Below are 10,293 nucleotides of genomic sequence, written 5' to 3'. Positions count from 1 at the left end.
AGCTTGAAATCCTCACCTTTCTCTAATTTTTCTATTAAATATTTAAAATAAATAGCAGCTCTAGGGCCATAATAATCATGCAGAAGCCCACTCCAGTACTTGTTTCCTGTGGAAAATAGTAAAACAGCATGCAAATTGCAATCAATAGTATGTCGGAACATCAAACTGCTTTTATTTTATTTTTCTTTGTTAGCTTGAGAAGCTATTCATAGAGAAAGAGGAATCCTCACATTTAAAAAAGCTAAAGCTAAACCGGTCTCTATTGCTATAGCAAAAGAGCCATGGTGAAAGCTAAGAAATATAGCAAGGTGTTTACTGTTATTCATACCATAGTCATGAAGCAAACTGGCTTCCTCATCTGTGTTGTCAAACCACATGGTGATTTGTGTTCTAGCATTCCACTCAAACTGAAAATGTTAAGAACTGTAAATCAATAGAAGTATATGTAGGGTCAGATGGACTTTCAATTTTATGCCAATATAAGTCAATCAAACCTGTCTCTTCTGTTCTTCATTTTGAGCTTGTTGCTTTGCACTTTCTAACCAAGGGCCTAGAAGAAATCCATCGTGGCAAGCCAACAATGCGTCTAAATCTTCCACCAGGTCCAGAAATCTTTGGCTGAGTAGGGTCACTCCATGGACATCATGTGATTGGTAAGCCTCAATGACCTTAAAGAACAGCTGATTTGCATATTTTGCTAAGACTTGTCTGGTGACATCAACAAGGTCATACCTGAGTAAATAACAAAGCATGAATCTGGATATTGAGCCTTTACAAACTATAAAAAAACACCAGCCTACATTTTGCTGACGTACTTAAAGAGGAGTGAGAATTCTTATGCAGTCAACTTCTCTCACCTGTAAGTACTACTTTTTGAAAGTTCATCTCCACTAGATATAAATAGCTCCAACGCATGAATTACTTCAGATGTTGAATACCATAAGTGAGGTTGATCAAATGAATCAGTTACTTCCTTGATAATTGCTCTCGAGTATGGCTTGCCATAGAGGCGAGAGTGTTCATGCTGTAATGAAAATAAGGAAGGGTCTACATCTGGGAATGCTACAATGACATCTCTGTTTTTGTCCTGTTCCCATACACCAAAATAATCTGGTAAAACTGAAACATAATCTTCTAATTTATGCATGTGCAGTTGAAATTGAACATAAGATTTGCAGCTGAGGTTGTCATTTGTTTACAAAAGTTACTGGTCAGATTGAATGAGAACAGCAGATTCAGAAATGGGCAAGTGTCATGTGATATGTCCTGTTACTTTGTTGGTTAAGGAGAAAATGTAATACAACAAATCATTAATTTTGCTTAAAATAAATGCAACACATCATAAAAGAAAGAATGGAAGTGTAGTAATAACGACAAAGACAGTAAACGAACAATGGAAGAGCTTGAACAAATAATGACAAAATAAATGGTCTTATATGGCAGGACTAGAAGAAATGACTAGCAGCCGGTTATAAGTATCAACCAAGTACTTACATAGGCTCCATCAGTGCAATTGTAAATGGTGTGATACAAGACATTCCACCCCTCTTGTATCAAAGGAACTTGTCTTCCATATCGTCTAGTTGAATACAAATCAACCCACACCTGAAATAGGAACAACCATAATGCATTTGAATCCGAAAACAATACTAAGTTAGTGAAGATAGAAAATAAATAAAAGAAAGCATGGACTGAGGGAAGTGCTTTAGACTTCAAATATATTCAATCACATTATTGTTAAACCCAAATACCTTATTGAGTATGCATAATAACATTAAAGGCGGTCTAGTATAAGAGACTTCTAAAATGTGGGATGTGGGGATGGTATGTACAGGCAGCCTTAGCACCGCAAATGAATAGGCCGTTTACAGAATTTGAACCCATGACTCCTGGCTATGTGACACCAGCACTTCATGTCGAAGGTGTGTCTGAATGGCTGACACTCGTACGATACTGACACAAGTAGTTACATTCAATCATTTTTATTTTCTTAAATTAAATGGTTGTATATGTCTCAGTGTCGTGTCCGAGTGTCCATATATGTGTTGGTTATTCATAGCCTCTGGGTCACAAGGCAGAGTAACATTGCCACAAGAAAAGAATTAAAAAAAATGTCAAAAGGAATACACTACACTGTTCCCCTGGTTATGCGTATTTTATTCAAGCTTAAAGGAAATTATATAACTTCACATATTCTGATCACAATTATCAGAAATTTGAGGATAATCAATAATCTGATTGTTCTGCAGAGAAGGGACTGCAGGCAAGGGTGGAGAGAAAAAAAGAAAGCATGTCGGAATTATATCCGATGTCCAAAATTACTAAGTAGAGGGGAATAACTAAATATGGAATATTCTAAAAGAAACTAAATTATATTGTAGAAAGCTTCTCCTAAACCAAACGTGGCAAACAATAAGACTATAAATCTCTACATTCAAAATACTGGACAACCACGGTAAAAGATTCTATCATTGTTACCTTAACATCAATTTTCTTGTGCTGAAATGCCATTTCAGACATCAGATCATATACAATGGGATTCTGTTCTATACCTTCCATCGACATTCCAACTCCAACCTTCAGAAAATCAAGCAGGTATAAGAAGTATGATTTCTATGATTTAACAATTTATAGAATTTGTCTAAAAAGAATTCATCAGAAAGCAAGTTGTGGAAAAATTATTACCAATATGACTAGTGTATATAGTAATAGTATTTCTTTTAGCATTTATCATATCTTTAGTAAGTTTTGTTAAAGTATCTGATTTGATAGGGTAATGAGCATAGTACTTAACCTAATTCCTTACAAGTAGGCGTTAGTGGCTTACAACAACAACAATAATACGTATCATTTGACATTCATGTGTTTTCAGCATAGACTAAGAGCGATTGACATCCAAGTAGAAGTAGAGGGAGACCATAGGAAACTTAGGCCGAATTATTAAAAGAGATTTGAAGTTAAATTGTATATTTTTAAAATTGATTCATGATAAGGCATTATGATATAGTTTGACCCATATAGTTGACTCACCTAATTGGTTTACTTTTTGATACACCTGACACTCATAATCTTAATCGAGCATATCAATTTGATAACTATTTTTGTTAGCCTATAATCTGTTTTTGCTTTTCATTACTTTCATAATCTTAATAGCACAAATCTATTTGATATTTATTTTTGTGAGCCTATAACCTCTTTTTGCATTCATTACTTAATTATTGTAATTCAACAGTGACACGCTAGATACGGAATCGAGTTGCCGGCAAAAGAAATAACTTGCCATTGTTGAGTTAAAACTTATACGTGCTTCAATTGGCCCGGAAGCTACTGCATCTAATATCCCATACATCTCAATGTTTCCTGCAAAATTGTGCAGCATACACCTGTCAAGCATAACACGCCCTGTCAATTAAAAGAACATTATTAAAAAATACAATCAAAAGGAATAAGAATGCATACAAAAGAGAATTATATAATCAATCAATATATATGATATGTGATATTGATAGCTTACAAACTTCTAAGTAATAAATCTTAATATACAGATCTGGACATAATTAAAATATAACATAAACAATAATTATCAGACAGTTGTAGGGAAGTCCGCATGTGCTAGTTACTACATCTTCAAATGATAATGTTGCTATATAGCAGCTATCTCTAAAATTTCACCGGTTTAAACTGCTGAATGTTGGTCTGAGCTTATAACTTCCAAGGAAGTTTTGGTGCATGTCCAACAATATATGGATACTGGAATATATATTCACATTTTTTATACCATGTATGTTCACATAAGAAAGAGTGAAGTTACCCCCTGTATATTACGTATGGTGGAGGTAAGGTTCAGATAAACATAAAACTGTGCAAATATTCACTATAGAGATAAAAGTGAGAAGTTATAAGTTCTTACTATTGATTAGAAAATCAAAAGTTGATTTTATGATAAAAAGCATATACACATAAAAAAAGAGTTTATTCAATTTACTCCCCAGATTTATCTCATCAAAAGATATAAATCTTCACTTTTAAGTGGATATATGTGTGTGTGGCCATTATTGTTTTTGAGAAAATTTCACTCTCTTTCTCTGTAAAAAACTTGAACTACTACTCCCATCTCATGTTGAAATCTACCCTTTCCGCCCTTGTGTGATAAGTAAATAAACATTACACTTTAGTCCATTTTAATATAATTAAGTTTCTTATGCATAATTTTTTCTCTATTTTTGATTCTCAAAATGAACTAAAGTGTAATGTATATTTACTTCTCAAGGAATTAAGGTGTAGATTTGAACATAAAGGGAGAGTGGAGTGTAATCTGAGCTTCTCTCATGAAAGGGAGTGTAATTTACCCTATTTTTATTTATAAATATGTGATGGAAAAGGACTTTCCAGATATAAGGAACACCATAAAACTGCTCTGAGGAAATCCATATGGGTTTTACTTCAGCAAACAGGTCAAGAACCACCAGCTTTCCCACAGGAACAGAATGCAAAAGGGCCTGAAAACAAGCACAAAGAAAAATCACATATGAATGATAATTAAGTTAAAATAAATAACCAGGGTGAACTCATAATTCTAAAAAGCATTTATATTGACTAAAGAATCTATTTCTTCAAATGTGTATATAGATTATTCTGGCCATTTATCTTACACAGGCACTGAAAGAACCCGAAGAAGGGAAAAGGAAAAAGAAAACTGTTGTGAAGATTGTTAGTTACAGTCTATGCTTAATAGAGATTCCTAGAAACCATCAAATTATAATGGAAAAAGCCATAAAATTTGATCGGGATCGATATAATAGAAATCCTTCCAAACAAAGACATGAATAAACTGATCCAAAAATATTAGGGCAGCAAGAATGGTTTACATAGCCAGATCTCAGACAAGGTTTGCTTAAGACTTGCTGTCAGAACAAGCAATGCGGTTGGGAGGTGAATAAGTATAAATAAAAACCTTCATTTGAGGAGGTCTCCAGAACGGATCATATGAAAATAGCCATCCCTGCATAAATAAATAAAAAGAATCATTTGAGTTTAAAGGATGCATAAATCTACTTTCATGAAGATGTTAGTTTAGTTATATACAAAAGATAGCACTTAGAAGTATCAAGTTAAGATCCTTTTTTTAAAAAAAACTAACTAATTTATGTCACCTGCATCAACCAAACAGCATCATTATCACCACTCTGCATTCCATTAAAGATTGCCGCACCTAATGAAGAAATGTACTCTGGATCATCAATGGGTGGGGTGTTCTCATCAAAGGTATCACTGTGATAGATCCATCATAACATACGTTAATGAATGAAAGAACAAGTTCTTACTGAACAAAAGAAATATACTAAAGTGCGATGGTGCATACACGTATAAACCATAATTCAAATGCTCTGGAGATCTATAACACAAATATCTATTTTTTACTGATAAAAATACTCGTTTCCCTAGATTTCAATGCATTGATCACATTTGTCTTTAATAAAAACCAATAGCTATCTAACTTGAGAGTTTAATAAACTCATGACATACTAGTAAAGTTAGTAAACTGCATCCATAAACTTGTAATATTTACATGTTTTGAAAATATTATTCAAAAACATATGTTAGCATCCAAACCTAATTGAATAGTATATCTGTAATTAATAGTAAACATTCCAACTCCATAAGAAATCAAATGAAAGTAATAAAGTAACAACATAACTTAATAATTGACCTGGTCGTTATATTATACTTAGCCCAGTACAGATACACACATCATTATGTAGTTTAACAAAAACAATACTGAAACACAATTAGCTTCATTAAAAAGTTAAGACTGGATCAACAAGAATGTTTTTACTTGTAAAAGGTATGTCACTGATGGATGAATTGAAAGAACATGAAAATCCTTAACAGGGAAGATGTGGCAGCCACATCACAATTATCTGAGGGTGGGGATTAAGCATGAAATTATTTATGTGTTATTATCTGAGGAGCCTACATAGAACTAAACAATACAAATGTATGCTAGAAGGGACCTCCATACTTAATTAAGTATGCGATATTACATAAAAGAAAGTGTTCAATCAGTATTCCATTAACTAAAATACAGCCATTTTCACAAAATATTGGAGCAACAAAAATTTAAGTTCTATAATTAACCGATGAGCAAAGAAAAACTTACCAGTTGTATATGTGGCTGGTTCTTCCATATTCTGGGTGAAAACGTAATCAAATATCTCAAATGTTAACTGACATCTGGATTGTAGCCAATTAAGTTAGAAAGAAGCTTATATATCACCTTGCAATTGTTGTTCAACAAATGCTCTCCCGATCTCAATGAACAAGGGATCAGTTGCATCAAGAAGATAAGTGCAGCACCATTTGAGGTCATTCTTAACAGAAAACCTATGAAAAAAATGGTTAACAAAGTCTGTGTGGGTTTATATGGATGTAAAAGGAATGGGAAAATGAATACAATTACAGAGCCATTATCAATGGCTTTCTCACTGGTTACAGGGCTATGGCATACAGACATGGGATTCCTTCAATATTCAGAAAAGTAAAATCTGTGACTGCTAGGATTTAGCACACTCATTATTGATCTCAATTATAGGTCCAGGGGGTTAAAGCTATACAATTTTATTGTTATCAGCCATTATACAACACAGGAAACATGTCTATTTTTTAAGGTGGTGAAAACTTCACACTAGGATTTCAATGTGTAAGATAGCGATTTTACTTTTTTGTAGGGTGGTGATAATGAGTGTACAGGTGCTAAACATGCAACTTACGTCTCCAAACCAGCTCCAATAATTGATTTTCATATTATTTCCTTAGGATATCATCTCTATATAGCCTAGAAATTAATGAAAACGGTTTAAGCACGTTTCCTATTTGATAAACACTTATTCGATAAGCACTTAAGTATATGCGTGTTTAAATCAGTGTGGTTGATTGGTAAGACTAATTACACCAAGTTTAAGTCAATGCGTACAATGTTTTACTTACCAATTTCCCAAGCGTGTTATTTTTGCTGATGGAAATATATATTTCAGGGCAGCAGGGACATTTCCAGAAAAAGCTGGCAGGACTGAAAAGCAATTATTCAGCATTAAAATTTGACAATTTATCAGTCTGGTACAACAGTGAATGATAGTAATGAGTAATGAGTACCGGGAGTCATCCCAAGCTCATACATTCTGGCAAGAATTTTCTTCTGTAAGATTAATTGTTGATCAAACCAGCTCTGTGGCAATGGTCCACCCCATCTGGAATTGAAATATCGTTTAAAATATAATTCCTCATTCTCTTAAACTATGCCTGCTGGATCCAGGTATAATGACAATGAAACTCTAGAAATAGAGAAAGAGTTTTTCCCTAAAGCATCAAACTTGACAATTTCATAATGAAACTGAAAAGTGATTATATATTCATTATTCTAGTCTCCACATAAATTATTTCAATATATATATATATTTTATGTCAGCATTAAGCTAAAAACTAGTTATCAATATCAAACAAGAAGCTCATGAATTCTGCCACTCACCCATGTAAGTTTCCCATACGTGACCATGCAAGAAATGCTGGGCCTCCAAAGAAATCATCCAAATTAGAAATACTCATGTTAAACTTCTCCTGTAGATTGATTATAAGGTCAGCTATCTAAGAAATACTTTGGAGAGCAGAATTTCGGTACACAATCCCATAGTACAGAGCTACTAGTTTGATGGTGCCTAAATCAAGTTATACATTTTTATTTGCTTATTATCTTCAAAAAGTAAAAAAAAAAAAAAAAAAAAGCATCCAAGCACCTAGACATTTACAATAGCGTACAAGACTGCCAGATAGCTCTATATGTTTCCTTTGGGGATTAGATTGTAAGAAAATTCGTTAAAAGCATACTCAAATAGATTTACAGACCACAGCTTAGGTATGTCGTTGTAGTTTTTCCGTGATGACAGTATCTTAAAACACTAAAACTTTGCATAAAATTGGATGACATCTGAAAAGAATACCTCCAAATATCTGATTAAAAGTTACTTAAATAGATGGAAAGTGCCGGGCGGGCTGTATGAAGTTGCTGTTGGAATTTTTTAACTTTTAGAAATATAAAAATCATTATTGAGCTTCCACCTAACAATTTATGCTGTGAGACACTTGGTTCTTAACATCTAAAGTGATAAATTTCAGGTTACAAATTTAATGGAATGGATGAGACCGAAATATAACAAAAAAGGCAGTTCCCATCTATTTTGTTCACTTATCAAATGCCATCTGATATAATTTATTTTTGACACTCCTGCGTTCTGTAAATTAGAAATAAAAGTAATAGTTTCATGGTGAGGCAAAGCTAATATAAATATTTTCAAAAGTAATGCCCAACTTTAGTTTAATGGTGCATGACTTGTGGGATCAAAAACCATCTTCAGAAAGTTTCTATGAGTGACAAATAAGTTACAAAGACAATTGCCAAACCCATACCAAGATTTATTTAAGACAAATTGGTACGAAAATGACCTTGAACACTTTCTGCCAGATAGCCTCTTGTCCCGTAAATGCAAGTGGCAAGTTGATACCCTGCAGAGCCATCCAGTCGATTTCCTTTTCCCATCTTTTCCAGTCCCACCAAGCAAAAGAATCTTCCAAAAAGCAGATAACAAGATCACATGATAATCAAATGAAATCCTCTGATGTCAATTCCACACACAGAGCCAAAGACAGGATATGGAAACACGAAAGTAGTCGCTTACAGCTAGAAGTAACAGCATTCTGGTAATAGCTCCACGGAATAGGCCTCCGAACCGAGATTCCAGTGTCTGGAACACGTGGCAGAAACCCCACATTGGGTACTGAAAATAGTTGGGAGCCACCAGTTTTATCCCAAGATATATGTGAACCACACCAATTCTTCAAATACCAGTGCAAACCAGCAACAATTTCCACCCCTGTTGTCCCTTCAATCCTGTTGAGAATTGAACCAAAATCATTTTAAGTTCGGTTAGCTTATAGCTTGTTGCTCTCTCTAGTCTAACAATTGTATGTTCTCATATAAATGAAAACAATCAACATATATGTTAATTAATAATTCAAAAACAATTAATTAACAATCATAAAGATAACAAGATACATACTAAAATCATTTTGGAATTATGATAACTTGATCGATTGAGTTGTTATGACGTTGAGTATGAGTTATATTCATTGATAAATGGGAAATCACGGTAGTGGAGTGGGATTCAAAGCACAACGAGCTTAGCAATCTGGACCATAGTATGTAAACACTCCTTTGTACTATGTAACCTAAAGTATTGCATAATCGAAGCAGCGGCTCTACTGTGGAAGACACAAACACAATCAACCAAACTCAGTGATCAATCAGTTGTATTCATTTATTTATACCTAATGTTTTAGAATTGGACTTGTTCTAACAAGTGATGTAGTTTTTTAACACTCTTTAGAATATTATTCATCATCCATAACTTTCTAGTTTCTATTAGTAAGATTAACTAAAGATTTCACTAATAGTAAAGAAAATATTAATAAGAGACTGTCAATCAAAATATGTTGCTAAAATTGAGCAAAGCAAACACAATCTCAATTTCTCAAGAAATTAAGAGGCAACGTACAGAATTTGAGGAGGCCGTTGTGTTACAAAAGAAGGATGGTTATTATTATTGATAGTGAAACAATATTCACCTCCGCATTGATTCTGTTAACAAAATTAGTAAAATAAAATTGAAAACTACTCAAGTTAGGTCAAGAATAAACGGTAATCAAATAAGTGGGAGAAAAAGAAAGAAAGAAAGAAAGAAATTGAAATGCCTTAGAGATGATCCGGAAGTAGAAGGCAGAGGAATGGGAAGGTAGCAAGCGGAGGAGAAGGGAGCGAGCGGCAGCTTCCTGGACGGACAGCGGTGCTCTCTCGAGGTCTTGAATTTGAAGAATGCGGGAGATGGCATCAACGCCGAGGGTGGAAGATAGGAGTGGTTTGGAGGAAGAGATGAGGAGTGAGAAGACGAACAGGAAGATGATAGAAATGGAGAGAGATGGTGACTCCATGATAGATTATGGGAATGGGAACGTGACAGAAGAAGTAGTAGTTGTAGAAGAAGAAGGGAATCGTTTTACTTTGATCAGAAGCGGACAACATTTTCTAATTTTTAAGGCCGGCAAGTGGAAGATTGACAACGGAAGCTCACCTTTTGCCGCCAGAGTTCGTTTGTCCTATTAGTTTTACAATCTTTTTTTTAACGAACTTCAAATTTCTTTTACAAGTATTTACATTTTGGCAGTACACTTCATTATTTACTTATT

At 33.9% G+C, this 10,293-nt stretch overlaps 1 protein-coding gene across 1 annotated transcript; it reads right to left on the bottom strand.

The window, feature by feature from the left end:
* Positions 1-2: 2 nt before the first annotated feature.
* Positions 3-10,223, bottom strand: LOC101507514 (alpha-N-acetylglucosaminidase-like; the record flags this gene model as incomplete). Its single annotated transcript, XM_073368832.1, has 19 exons — positions 9,802-10,223; positions 9,606-9,688; positions 8,730-8,941; positions 8,497-8,618; positions 7,526-7,614; positions 7,153-7,247; positions 6,988-7,069; positions 6,278-6,384; positions 6,161-6,191; positions 5,154-5,271; positions 4,955-5,002; positions 4,391-4,499; positions 3,281-3,384; positions 2,479-2,577; positions 1,495-1,605; positions 858-1,087; positions 495-732; positions 329-407; positions 3-106 (listed from the first exon to the last, which is right to left on the bottom strand). Coding segments are annotated over exons 1-19 (2,298 nt in total), but the record flags the coding sequence as incomplete, so codon positions are not given.
* Positions 10,224-10,293: the final 70 nt, after the last annotated feature.

This window comes from Cicer arietinum, chromosome 5, assembly GCF_000331145.2.
Source record: "Cicer arietinum cultivar CDC Frontier isolate Library 1 chromosome 5, Cicar.CDCFrontier_v2.0, whole genome shotgun sequence".
Taxonomy (NCBI): domain Eukaryota; kingdom Viridiplantae; phylum Streptophyta; class Magnoliopsida; order Fabales; family Fabaceae; genus Cicer; species Cicer arietinum.
The sequence above is the reverse complement of the archived record's forward strand: the minus strand, read 5'-3'. Positions and strand labels throughout refer to the sequence as shown.